Here is a 14848-nt window from a genome sequence, read left to right on the forward strand (position 1 = left end):
AGTCCATGGTAGTCTAGAAATGAGGCTACTCTAATACAAAGTATTTGAAGCATAAAGGCTGGGAAGGCAGAAGGGTTAATACTGCATATTGAATACACACATGGGAAAATACCACTTCAAATCATTGTATCAATGAAAAAAAAACCCTTTCAAAGCAATTTAAGCTCAATACATGACCTCCGTTAATGAATAATATATAAAAAAATCTAATTCCAGTAAATAAAACACTTTGAATTACTTAGTATATAGAACAAATCCAATAAGTTGTTGCTATATATATGAGGCATATTTTTAAATTTATTTAATGGTATACAGAAAATACTGTAGGAAGATCTTCAGAATTAAACATCACCATTCATTCTTAGTCGAGCCTGTCAAGTGGAATCTGAAAATGGTTCCTTAAATGCGTGGGTTGACTTTCCTTGTCAAATTCCATCAGTTCATGTGTTTTAGTATTTTCCCTCGTTTTAAACAAAACAAATTGGAAGTGTAGCAAATACCATATTGTGTACAAATGGCTGCCTGGTTGGTTTCAAGGGCTATATTCTGAAATACAGATTTAAAAGCAGATTATAAAAGATACCAGGCTATAGTGAAAGCTGCCACGATTCCATTCAATATAGCCATACTATAGCCCATATGAAAAGAGTGTCCAGTCAGTCGCCTGAAAAGAAAAGAAGATCAGTTAATTGATTAACAGATTAGAGAGGACAGATATTTCAAGCCATGAAACATTTTACACAGATAAGCTGGCTTCATTTTAATGCTTACTATATGCTAATATGTATCTGCCTCTGAACACAGTAATACCATCTAGTGAGCTGCCCTTTTCATTGTAAGGAGTTAACGTAAACGTTAACTCCTTCTCAGTATTTTAAATTTGTATACAAACTTTTGCATTTAGTCACCACCTAAGATCTGCACCAATGTCCTATATGGAGATCTCATGCACACCCCACTAGCCAGCCTTATAAACCATTATGGCAAATATTGCAGATAAATTTCTTACGTAGTGTTAAAAATGTTTGTGTAAAAGTTTTTGGGTGAAACATGCTGCCATATCCCAATCAAACAGGATTTGGATAATAAGGAATTGTGGAGGAATGAACTCACAGTAAGTTTTAAGACCGCCTAAATTATACAACTAATTTTTAGGCATATGTTTGTTCCAACATAGACCGGCAACTAGCCTAAAAATGTTTTTTTCATTATTTTAAACGATCACTACACAATATAGTCAGTGTATGAAAACACTAATAAATATTACTTAACTTGACACGTTTAGACTTACTGTATATGTTTGTCTATTCGTATGTACCAACACATACAATGAAAACTACACATAAAAATATGCTATTCTTGGCAGAAGTATAGACACTGTTTGCCACTGCCTTCTTTTGGAATATGCAAAATAACATGAAAGCTTGGAGTTTGCAAAAAAGCACCTGAAGGACTCTCAGACTGTGAGGAACAGGATTCTCTGGTCTGATGATTGAACTGTTTAGCCTCAACGCTAAACATTATGTCTGGATGAAACCAGGCACCGCTCATCACCTCCCAATATCATCCCAACAGTGAAGCATGTTGGTGGCAGCATTAGGACCTCAAGCTGGGTGAAGGTTCACTTTTCAACATGACAACGATGCTAAGCACACAGCCAAGACAACGCAGGAGTGGCTTAGGGACAACTCTGTGAATATCCTAGAGTGGCCCAGCCAGAGCCCTGACTTGACCACTATTGAGCATCTCTGGAGGGACCTGAAAATGGATGTCCACTGACGGTCGCCATTCAACCTGACTGAGCTTGAGAAGATTTGCAAGGAGGAATGGCAGAAAATCCCCTTTGCAGATGTGCAAAGCTTGTCATGCCATATCCAAAAGGACTCGAGGCTGTAATTGCTGCCAAAGGTGCTTCAACAAAGTGTTGAATGAAGAGTCTGAATACCTATGCCAATATGAGATTTCAGTTTTTTTAAAATAGATTTACAGACATTTCTAAAAATCTATTTTCCCTTTGTCATTATGGGGTTCTGAGTATAGATTAATGAGAAAAAAAATGAATTTCGTCAATGTAGAACAATGCTACAGCATAACAAAATCGACAGAAGTGAAGGGGGTCTGGATACTTTCTGAATGCACTGTATATTTTTTTAATTCTTAAGTATAGCCTACAACCAGGCACTCCATAGTGGCCTCCCATTTCAGTTATAACTAAATCTAACTGTTTAACATCCAAGATCAACAAAGTCTCTAGCTGTAAGATATGTATTATATTTTGATAATAAGAATAACAATGAATTCAAACTCAACTGATTGAATTCTGATTGGCTTATTAAGATCTATTATATATGGATTTTACATCTTTTTTATAATATTTTTACATTTTCTGGAATTCTCAAGAAAAGAATTTTATACTTTGGATTGTAAAAAATTATGCTACAATACACTCTGCTGGCCAACTCCTGAAACTGCTTAATTTGTTGTCTTAGTATACGAATGTGAACATTGCTCCTAATACAAAAGCCAACAAAGGGCCATTTCTATTAGATAAAAGCAAATTATTGAACTTATTTAAAAAGTAAATTTGTGGTCCATTCATTCTTAAACCTTATTTTCTTGCTTTACCACACCTTTAAGTACTTCGTGATTTACCCATAATAATCATGTTCATTTCTTTTGACAAATACAATTCCTTACAATACACTATATATTACACACATATTTTTCTGCCATCATTTCCACTTAAATTTTTTCCTTCTTTAAGGGACACAAATTAATCAGCTTATTCTGTTGTTGTTTTTTGCAACAACAAAAATTATAAATTACATTGTTTATATTACAGCCATTTTTTATCAAATATAATTGTGCGGCCTTCAAGAAATTTATTTTTAGATTTATATTTTTTAAAAAATACTTAAATTTCAAAGAAAAAATAAAATATGTAATAAAAATTAGGGGAAAAAATAAAAAAGAGGAGACATTTAAAAGTGTGAGAAAAGAAAGAAAAAATAAAAAAGACTTTCAACTTTCCTCAGTACAGATACAAATATATCATCGGTAAATCATCTCTTATTCTAAGTTAACCATAATATAACCATCATCTAACCCTAATAGCATTTACAATATGTTTACAATCTTAAACAAATCTAATTATCTAGTCATTAATTCAAAAATACTTATTCATCATTATCAAGATAAATTATAAAAATAATCAATAATTTAAAAATAAATCTAAACAAAATCTTAAAATAACCAAAGTAGTTAATTTCAAGGTCTCCATCAATTCATTTTTCCAAATCCACTCTTTAGTCTCTAATTTTTACATTTCTTTCATCTCTCTGTATTATAGTGCCTCATTGATAAAATCCTAACAAAAAACTGAGTCCCACATTTCCTCCATTCTATTCATCCATCATAGCAAAAAAAGTTCTAATCTCAATGACACAACTGTCTCTATATTTTTTTACAAAAATCTCATTAAACCTTAAGATTCAGATTTCACGATGCTTCATACAATCTATCTAAGCTGCACTGCAAATCATTCAGGTTCTCAGATAACAGCATGTCATCTGTATACGGGTATGTAATGCTGTGAATATACAAGCATTCACTTCTTTAACCAGGATGCTTCTGATGGCACAAGCATTCCCTATATACATTTATCCAAAAATACATTAAATCGAGGAGACATCACGCAACACAGACTTGTTCTTTAAGCAGCACTGAACCATTTGCTAAGCATTTCATTTAACTTTATGTCTGGTTATTCCTTTCATATATTTCTCTTATAAGCCTTCAAAAAAAGCTTCTCTGAGTGAGGGTGCCTTTCCCGCCGCCTTGAAAGAGGCGGTGGTGAGGCCCCTCCTCAAGAAGCCTTCCCTGGACCCGGCTGAATTAGCTAACTACCGTCCGGTCTCCAACCTTCGTTTTGTGGCGAAGGTTGTTGAGAGTGTGGTGGCACGACAACTGCCCGGGCACCTGGATGAAGCTATCTATCTAGACCCGTGCCAGTCGGGCTTCAGGCAGGGTCACAGCACAGAAACGGCATTGGTCGCGTTGGTGGATGATCTCTGGAGGGCTCGGGACAGGGGTTGCTCCTCTGTCCTAGTCCTATTAGATCTCTCAGCGGCTTTTGATACCATCGACCATGGTATCATGCTGCGGCGGTTGAGAGGGTTAGGAATAGGGGGCACCGTTCTGTGGTGGTTCTCCTCCTTCCTCTCCGACCGCTCGCAGTTCGTGTTGGCAGGGGGGCAGAGGTTGACCTCGAGGCGTCTCGCATGGGGAGTGCCACAAGGGTCGGTCCTCTCGCCCCTTCTGTTCAACATTTATGTGAAGCCGCTGGGTGAGATCATCTGTGGTTTTGGGGTGAAGTGTCATCTGTACGCTGATGATACTCAGCTGTACATCTCCACCCCAGACCACCCCAACGATGCCCTTGATGTGATGTCTCGCTGCCTGGAGGCCGTGCGGGTCTGGATGGGGAGGAACAGGCTCAGACTCAACCCGTCCAAGACCGAGTGGCTGTGGCTGCCGGCGTCCCGATATAGTCAGCAGGTGCCATCGCTGACTATTGGGGGTGAATCTTTGCCCCCCACAGAGAGGGCTCGCAATCTGGGTGTCCTCCTGGACGCACGGCTGTCTTTAGAAGAGCACATGACGGCCGTGGCCAGGGGGGCCTTTTATCAGGTTCGCCTGATCCGCCAGTTGCAGCCCGTTCTGGACCGGGACGCCTTGCGCACGGTCACTCATGCCCTTGTCACCTCCCGGCTGGACTATTGTAATGCTCTCTACATGGGGCTCCCCTTGAAGAGCACTCGGAGGCTCCAACTGGTCCAGAATGCGGCCGTGTGGGTGGTTATGGGCGCAACTCGTTGTGCCCGCGTGACACCCCTCCTGCGCGAGCTGCACTGGCTCCCAGTGGTCTTCCAGGTGCGATTCAAGGTGTTGGTTACCACCTTTAAAGCGCTCCATGGCATAGGACCCGGGTATCTTCGAGACCGTTTTCTGCCACCAATAGCCTCCCACCGACCAGTCCGCTCCCACAGAGAGGGTCTCCTCAGGGTGCCATCAGCCAAGTTATGTCGGCTGATGACACCCAGGGGGAGGGCCTTCTCTGTGGGAGCCCCAGCCCTGTGGAATGAACTGCTCCCGGAAATACGTAAGATCTCCGACCTCCGGGTGTTTCGTTGCGCATTGAAGACCCTGTTGTTCCGCCAGGCCCTGGCTATCAACATAATAATTTTAAATTGGGGTATTTTAAATTTTTGGGGTTTTAAATGGGCCAAATCTATTTAATTATTTTAATTTTTAATCATTGTTGTGTCTTGTGTTTTTAAATTGGCTGTGCACCGCCCTGAGTCCTTCGGGAGAAGGGCGGTATAGAAATAAAATTATTATTATTATTATTAAAAACATTTATCATACTTTTCTAAATCAGCAAATGATCTGCTGGGTAGAATAGTCTGCTTCCTCCCATAAAACTATATTTCATTCATTAAATTCTGCTCATAGTAAGTTATCATAGTCTTTCAATTAGATTTATGCCAAATAGCTTTCCAAATACCCTTAAACTTCTGTCATGCACACATGCAGCCTTTAAAGACAGATTAAACAAGTTGCACAGCCACTCCACAAGCAAATTACAGGTAGTCCTCGACTTACAACCACAATTGAGCCCAATTTCTGTTGATGAAACACTTGTTAAGTGAATTTTGCCCCATTTTATGACTTTTCTTGCCACAGTTGTTAAGTGAATCAATTTCAATTTTTTTCAATTTTTATTTATTGATTAGCCCTTTGGGCCATATCAAGTGCAGAATTACAAAGACAAATCATTACAAAGGTTTGGTAAAACAAATTAAGTAAGATTGGAATAACTCGCAATTAAAATACAATTAGAATAAAATACGATCTAAAATAAAATCGAGATAAAATACAATAATTTAAAGTACCATTTAAATATAATTAAATTTATATTATAATGTCGCCCCTGCATCTACCCAATCAATGTTAACTGCTCTGTTAAGTGAATCACTGCAACTGTTAAGTTAGTAACATGGCTGTTAAGTGAATCTGACTTCCCTCTTGACTTTACTTCTCAGAAGGTCACACAAAGGGATTGCATGACCCCGAGACACTGCAAATCGTCATAAATATGAACCAATCACCAAACATCTAAATGTTGCTCACAGGACCATAGGGCTAGTGCAACGTTTGTAAGTGTGAAAAACAGACATGTCACTTTTTTCAGTGCCGTTCTAACTTTGAACTGTCACTAAACAAACTGTTGTAAATAGAGGACTACCTGTTTATTGACATTTTAACATTTAACACAATATTTTAACATTTCTCCAGCTACATGATTACACCTTCAGCATTACAAGTTTTCAACATTCTCATAGCATTATAACTTTTAATTCTTCCGTTTTCTTCAACTGAGTTTACAGTATTCATTTCAATCTGACATTATTAGCCTTTCTACAAAAAATTCTAAAACTCTCCTCAAAGATTTCTTAGCTTCAGTTTATCCCATATAATTTTTTCACTTTAATTTTTAATTCTATGCATGGAGTTGGACATCGCTTCTTTAGGTTTATTCATCCAATTAAAAAAACATTTTTATTTCCAAATAAATTGCTGTATTTTTCTGCCTATTTTGATGCTAATCATTCTTTGATCTCTTTGGCTATACCACTAGCACATATCTTTCTCACCTTTTTTGCAGCAATATTTCACATATTTTCCTTATTCATAGACTCTTTTACTTCATCCTTCTATTAAACATTTTTTTACATCTGCCCTATCAGTACAGTTCCTTGAATCTTAATTTATGCTTGTTACTTTTTTTCCTCTAACATTGCAAGTCACAGTCTTCCATATTTATAGTCATCATTAGATGAGCCATTGCCCATTGTGACTTGCCAATCAAAGTTTTTACAATCAAATTTTTACAACTTTTACAAAGTTTTTAATACAATAAAAAGTATAAATTAACCAAGAAAACTCCTCAGTATTGCAGGAGATCATGTGAAAACGTAGCATGCATATTGTATCAATTTCTTAAGGCAGACTTTTAAGCCCAATATCCATTCACATTTGATACTTTCTAAACTGATACTCACTTAAATCGTGCAGGTGAGAGTGGAGTAGGAGGAAACATTCCTGGTTCAAATGAATCAAAATAGATAACTGTCCAGGAAAAACTGCAACACGACAGCCCAGTCATCATGGCTAGAACAAGAATACTCCAAAATCCTTATGGAAGAAAAACTCAACTGTAAACAAGGAAGACTAGAATGTTTTGGATGTAAATACATACACTGATTCAGAGGATTTTAAAGATCAATATGCAATTGAAACAAGAAGGTTATTTTCTTGGGATAGATGGACAAACAGCTGGAAAAAGTCAAGGATCTTTGTTTTTATATAAGATAACTGAAGTGAGATTATTATAGGCACAAAGATGGAAAGATTTGGCACCACTCAGAATAGAGGAACGGTTAGTAATGATGATGGAACCTGCAGAAATGATTAAATTTATTTCCTTGACCAGAGAAAAAACATCTATGTTCATTGCTGAATGGAAACCCCTGACAGTCTTTTTGCATGAAACAGAAAAAAATGAACTGATGACTTATAAGAAAAATAGATTGCAGAAAAAATATAGTTTTTTGATAATTAAAGAATAAGAGGGAATTTTGTATTTGTATTTGTATTTATAATTGCTGTAAAGAAAATAAGAAACTACTTCTAATTCTTTCCATTCATTCTTTTTGCACATTTAGCTTTTACAGGTAATCCCCAGGTTACCAGCGTTCCCTTAGCAAATGTTCAAAGTTACGCGATAAGCGCCCCCTAGCATTCATGAACAAGTTCCGAAACTACACATCTTGCAGCACCACAGCAGTTGTTCGCCCTTACAAACAACTCAGAGGCTCTGCAATATTCGTCCTGCACTTTGCCAGCCAAAATGGAGGTTTGGAGGGGCAGTCCTGTCCCTCTGACGCTCTGTTCAGGCCTCTGGAGGCCTCACCCAGCACATTGCAGGCCGAAATGGAGCGTTGGAGGACACTCCATTTTGGCCTACAATGTGCTGGGCGAGGCCTGCACAGGCCTAAATGAAACTGCACAGGAGTGCACGCAGCTGAGAGGCTGGAGAGGAGACTGCTTGCTGGATCTTTGCACAGTAAGTGACCCGGCATGGCAGGTTGGAGGGGGAAGCAATTGTGGGGAGTATGAGGTATTTCATTGGGTCGGGGAGGCCTGGGGTGGTCTTAGGCAGATGGCCTCTTCCACATGGCCTTCCCCACCCTGAAATACCTCTTGTGTACTTAACGAGCCTCACATTCGATTAGCGTTCAAGGTACGAGATTCACTTCCACGAATCCTTGGGTTACGAATGGAATGGAGAGGCCACATTCCATTCCTAACTTGAGGACTACCTGTACTTTCTTTTTTCTCCCTTTTCTTTATATTAGTTCTTGCTAGCTTTTAAGTCCTTTTTTGAATTTTTTAAAATAAAAATTATGCAAATCATGAAATCTCAAAATTACAACTTCAGCATTAACATACGGTATGCAAAATGCTGAATTCAAAATACCCCATTTTAAGTTAGAAAAAGCTGGACCAGTATGTCTGGAAGTATCCCAAGCTCACAACTTTCCTCTGTTTCAAAAAGAGGTCATCTTGACCTTGAACACACTTCTGATACAATTAGTATACATTTCAAATGTGCATATCCCTAACAAAAATGCCCGAATTCTACCACCAAGAAATAACAACTACCTGGAATAAACCAAAAAGTTAATGGACTTATATCATGTCCAAGGAAAAAACACAACATAACCCAAAATATATTTAGTTAGTCTCTTACTTATACTGGACCTGCCTCTATTTAACTGTTTTTAGGATTGCAGTCATGATTACTGTGTTTGCACTTTACTTTTTCAACTTACTGATCTGTAGAAAGTGTTCATCAATTTAAATTGAGAAATGGAATGGGTAGAATAAAGACTATACATAAAACTCTGAAACTCTTATGACTGCCAGCATACTTGGTGGATATTACACAATTTGATACAATTTGAAATTTAAATGTTTTTGTATGAGGAACCCCATCTATTCTACTCTCATAAAAATATTACTAGATATAGAACAATAATATGCTTTATTTTTAATAATTCTTATTAAAGATTACAATTAGAAAACAAAAAGTAACTACAAAAATTCAAATTTGTAGGTAAGAAAGCCGATCAGTTATAGGTATTTTAATGATACAGCAGCATACATTAATTTATGAATGAATTGCAAAATGTTCCATTTCTGTCAAAAGGAATACCCACCAAATATAAGGAAATTGTCACAATTCCAAAATGAAGTTACAAAATAAGCCTCACCTAAAATGCTGGTTTCTGTACTATCCATTTTCTCTTTTTCATGTCCTGGATCTGTAAATAAAAAAAGTTTATTTTTACTTTAATTTTTAAAATTTAAAATGTTTAAAGAATTTTAAAATTTACAAGGAATTTTAAATCAAGCCAATTATTATGGAATGGGAGACAAGAGATCAACAACAGTTTTCCTACTAAACGAGCTTTCAGTTTAATATTCAGAGAAAAGCATTGAGTTATATTTTGAAAATTCAAAGTCTTTATTGTCATTGTACATCATGTATACGATAAAAACAAAGAAAAAACAACAAAAAAAGATGTAATTAATTTTTTCTGCTATTGTGTGTCACTTAAGCTAGATGACTATGATCTCTGTAGTAAGACATAGTAATGTGAAGAAATATTACTGGATATCAAACATATGTTTGTTTTTAATAATTTTTGATTATTATAGTTGCAATTAGGAAACAAACACAAGCTACAAAAAAATATGAAAATAAAAAGTCCCTGCTGCTGAAAAACAACCCCACAGCACAATGCTGCCACTACCATGCTTCATTCACTGTTAGGATGATATTGGGGCAGGTAATTAGCAGTGCCTGCTTTGCTCCAGACATAACATTTAGAATTGAGCCAAACAGTTCAATTTTAGTTTCATCAGATTAGAGAATCTTGTTCCTCACAATCTTAAGAGTCCTACAGGTGCTTTTTGGCAAACTCCAAGCGGGCTTTCATGTGCTTTGCACTGAGGAGAAGCTTCTGTCTAGCCACTCTGCCATAAAGGCCAGATCGGTGAAGAGCTGCAGTGATAGTTGTTCTTCTGGAACTCTGTCCCATCTCCACACAGCATCTCTGGAGCTCAGTCAGAGTGACCATCGGATTCTTGATCACTTCTCTTACTAAGGCCTTCTCCCCCAATTGCTGAGTTTGACTGGGTGACGAGTTCTTGGAAAAGTCCTGGTTGTGCTTAGCTACTTCCATTTGAGAATTATGGAGGCCACTGTGCTCTTAGAAACCTTCAGTGCAGCAGAAAGTTTATTGTAACCTTCTCCAGATCTGTGCCTTGCAATAATCCTGTCTCTGAACTCTGCGGGCAGTTCTTTTGACTTCATGGCTTTTGCTCTGCTATAGTATGTATTGTCAGCTGTGAGGCCTTCTCTAGAGAGATGTGTGCCTTTCCAAATCATATCCAATCAATTTAATTTACCATAGGTCGACTCCAATCAAAGTGCAGAAACATGTCACAAGTGGTCAAGAGAATTCGGAAAAACCAGAGCTAAATTTCAAGTGTTGTTGCAAAGGATCTGAATACTTATACCAATGTGATATTTCAGTTTTTTCTTTTTAATAAATTTACAGACATTTCAAAAATACTGTTTTCACTTTATCATTATGGGGTACACAGTGTAGATTAATGAGGAAAACATGAATTCCAACAACTGTAGAATCAGGCTACAGTACAACAAAATTGACTAAAGTGAAGGGGGTCTGAGTAGTTTTGGAATGCACTGTATATATAAAGATATAGGGATATGTGTGTATGTATGTATGTATGTGTAATGTGCATAGATGTGTTATGTAAACTTGTTTTTCCCAAAATAAGACCAATTACCGCAGCTACAAGGCGAGGCAGAGGGGTGGAGCTGCCCCATGCACCCTGCACCGTTTTACCTCAGAGCCCCCACAGCCAGCCCATTCACGCCCTGACACCTGTCTCGCCTTGTGGCTGTGGCACTGGTGCCTCACTCAGCCTCCTGCTCCGTTGCAGCTGTGAGCAAGCAGAAGAAGTGGGCTGGAGGCCACGTGGGCTCCTGCTAGACATGGCTGCCAGTGCTGCCACCGCAAGGCAGTTGTCAGGGCATGGATGGTCTGGCTGCAGGGGCCCTGAAGTAAGCTGGTGTGGGGCAGTTCTACCCCCACCCCTGCCTTGCCTCACCTCGTGTTGGCAGCACCACGAGCAACCAGATGGCATGGATAGGTGGCAGGCTGTGCACTGTAGGCTTTTAAATAGGGCTTATTTTGTGGGTAGCGCTTATATTAACTTCACACATAAAAATCATACTAGGGCTTATTTTTGGGATAGCTCTTATTTTGGGGGAAACACGGTATGGGTATGGATAGATATACATTTTCTTTTGAGAGCAAGAATTTCATTTTTAATGTGTGCCACTGTGCTCAGAGTAAAAAAAAATGACAATAACGTTTATGCTAATATTAAAAGATTAAATTATTGCTAATATTAAATTAGCAATAATTTAATTATTATTTAAATATTTAATAATTTATAATATAATAAATTAATATTAGGTCCATGGCATAGGACCTAGTTATCTTCGAGACCGCCTTCTGCCACCGACGACCTCCCATCGACCCGTGCGCTCCCACAGAGAGGGCCTCCTCGGGGTGCCATCAGCCAAGCAATGCAGGCTGGTGACCCCCAGGGGGAGGGCCTTCTCTGTGGGGGCTCCCACCCTCTGGAATCAACTGCCCCCAGAGATAAGGAGAATCCAAGACCTTCGTGCCTTCCGCCGTTCCCTTAAAACTTTCCTTTTTCAACAAGCCGGGCTGGCCTAACAAATCCTTTTAAATGATTTTAAATGATTTTAAATTTGTCTTTTTAAATTTTGGGCCAAATTGAGATATTTCCTTTTAATCTGTTCTTAATCTATGTATTATGTATTATGTATATATGTGTTTTTACTTGGCTGTACACCGCCCTGAGTCCCTAGGGAGAAGGGCGGTATATAAATCTAAAGTAAAATAAAAGTAAAATAAAATAAAATATAATATATAGTATAATATAATTAAATTATAATAATTTAATTATTAGAAATATTAAATATTAAAAGATTAAATTTATGCTAATATTAAAAGATTCAACATTGATTTCCTTTAGGAAACAGCTAAGAATCTATCTCTAGCATAGATTTCCAGCCATCACTCCAAATAGACCTAATGCTAATCCTAAACATAGATTAATTTTCATTTGCAATTGGATTTTCTAACAAATTTTACTGTGGTCCATAAAGAAAAACCTGTCAACTTTGTTTCATTTGAAAAATTCTAGGAATCTACTCTAGCACTAATTTCTGGACCTAACTCTAAGTAGACCTAACTAACTTTTGTTTCATTTTGATTGGAAATGTGTTTTTACCATGTATTTTACTGCGGTTCACAAAAAAAAAAAAAAAAAAAAAAATCAGAAGTCAATGTCACTTTCCTGAAAATACAACTCAGAAGATATGCCTAGCAATAGTTTTTGGTCACGACACCAAGACCTAAGCCTAACCATAACCCAAGATTCATTATACTTGAAAACAGGATTTTCCCATGTGTTTTACTGTGGACTATGAAGAGCACTAGAGCAAAAGATGTCAATGTCGCTTTTCTTAGAAAATCTTTAAGAATCTATCCCGAGAGTAGTTTTCAACAATGACCATATGTAAACCTAATCCTAAACCTAACACTGACCATAGATTGTCAAAAGTAGGATTTTCCAATGTATTTTCCTTGATCCAAAAAAACCTCAGAATAAAAAGCTTGTCAACTATCCTTTCCTTCAAAAACCTTGAGAGTCTATCCATATCATTACTTTTTGACCATGTAGATCTAAACTTAAGCCTAACCAATATTCATTTTCAATTGAAAATCAACAAGTAGGAATGAAAAAAACTGTTAAAGTTCCTTCCTTCAAAAACCGTAAGGAATTTATCCCAAGCATTAGTTTTTGGCCATGACACCGAGTAGACTTAAACCTAACCCTAACCCTAACCCTAAATTCATATTAATTCAAATGGGATTTTCCCATTTATTTTACTGCTGTCCACAAGCAAATCAGAATGAAAAGCTGTCAACTTTCCTTTCCTTTAAAAGCTTCGAGGAATCTATCCCAAGCATTAGTTTTTGGCCATGACACCAAAACCTAACTCTAGCCCTAAATTCTACTTGGTTTACAGCTCTTTGTTCTGGCTTTTCTGTGGACAATAAAATACATGGAAAATCCCTTTTGAATTAATATGAATTTAGGGTTAGGGCTAGGGTTAGGATTAGATCTACTTGGTATCATGGCCAACAACTAATGCATGGGATGGATTCCTTGAGGTTTTTGAAGAAAAGTTGACAGCTTTTCATTCTGAGTTCTTTGTGGATCACAGTAAAATATATCAGAAAATCCCTTTTGAATTAATAAGAATTTAGGGTTAGGGCTAGGGTTAGATCTACTTGGTTAGGGTTAAGGTTAGGGTTGACAGCTCTTCGTTCTGACTTTTCTGTGGCTAAGGTTAGGGTTAGGTCTACTTGGTGTCATGGCCAAAAACTAATGCTTGGGACAGATTCCTCGAGGTTTTTGAAGGAAAGTTGACAGCTTTTCATTCGGATTTGTTTGTGGACCACCGTAAAATACCTGGGAAAATCCAATTGCCAATGAAAACGAATCTAGGGCTGGAGTTGTGGTTGGAAGCTAATGCTAGGGACAGATTCCTATTGGTTTTAGAACGAAAGAAAAGTTGACAACTGTGGATTTGGAGTTGTTTGAGCACCACTTTAAAATACATGGGAAAATTCCATGGCCAAGAAACTGAAACTAGGGTTAGATCTTCTTGGAGTCATGCCCAACAATTAATGCTAGAGATAGATCCTTGGAGGTTTTTCTAAGTATAGCAACTTTGACAGCTTCTCTGTTTGAGTTGTTTTTGGACCCCAGGAAAATACATTGGAAAATCCCATGGCCAATGAAACTGCATCTAGGGTTAGGGTTAAGGTTAGGTCTACCTTGCCCTGTTTGGGGAAGGGGAGCCGCTCTCTCCCGCCCTGCCTCACCTCGCAGCGCCAGGCAAGCGATGGCTATCAGGAGCGCCAGCAAGGCAACCATCGCCAGGCAACAGAGCACCGAACAGGACCTGCTCGGCCACTTACTCCCCGCGGCTTCGGAGCCCTGTCAAAAAAATAAATAAATAAAATTTCAAAGCCCTCCGTGAACTCCGCCTGACGTCTCAACCAGCCCCCTTCACCTCTGCCCTAACTAACCGCAGCAACTGCATGACGCGCCTCCATGGCAGTGGAATATTTGCTTCTTGGGGGGGCAGAAAGGCGGGGGGAAAGCCTTCCAAAGAGCCCTTGATCGAACTTGATGCGGCAGCGGCAGCAGAAGCGAAGCCCCGCTTGCTTTTCCGAACGCCGCTGTCTCCCGCCTAGCCACGCCCACCGTCTGAGCTCGGAACTCCCATGCTGCCCTGTTCCATTTAGGGAGGCTCAGCGTACGCGCGTGGGTCGGGCTCTACCTTCCCTTCGTCGCCACGTTCCTTTTATTTTATTTATTATTTTCCCGCCTGGTTTTACGGCCAGAAATGGTACCTCTCGGCTTTCCGTAGCTCCGCCCATCAACCTCCGTCGCTCGGAGCGAGCTGTTTTCCCAGCGTCCTCTGCGGTGCGCGCGTCTCTCTTTTCCCCCTCCTCGC

At 38.6% G+C, this 14848-nt stretch overlaps 1 protein-coding gene across 2 annotated transcripts; it reads right to left on the minus strand.

Moving 5' to 3' along the window:
• Nucleotides 1-277: 277 nt before the first annotated feature.
• Nucleotides 278-14826, minus strand: ARL6IP6 (ARF like GTPase 6 interacting protein 6). 2 transcript variants are annotated; one of them, XM_070957002.1, is made up of 5 exons: nucleotides 14745-14826; nucleotides 14211-14325; nucleotides 9399-9449; nucleotides 7125-7257; nucleotides 278-664 (listed from the first exon to the last, which is right to left on the minus strand). In XM_070957002.1, the coding sequence occupies exons 1-5, from the start codon at nucleotides 14769-14771 to the stop codon at nucleotides 571-573; spliced, it is 420 nt and encodes a 139-aa protein (XP_070813103.1). In that variant the 5' UTR covers nucleotides 14772-14826; the 3' UTR covers nucleotides 278-570. The 2 variants fall into 2 exon arrangements, with proteins under 2 accessions (XP_070813103.1, XP_070813102.1); XM_070957001.1 differs by having other exon boundaries at nucleotides 14418-14782.
• Between the last annotated feature and the right edge of the window lie 22 nt (nucleotides 14827-14848).

Source organism: Pituophis catenifer, unplaced genomic scaffold, assembly GCF_029215685.1.
Source record: "Pituophis catenifer annectens isolate HBS135680 unplaced genomic scaffold, rPitCat1.0.hap2 SCAF_1, whole genome shotgun sequence".
NCBI classification, from domain to species: Eukaryota; Metazoa; Chordata; class Lepidosauria; order Squamata; family Colubridae; genus Pituophis; species Pituophis catenifer.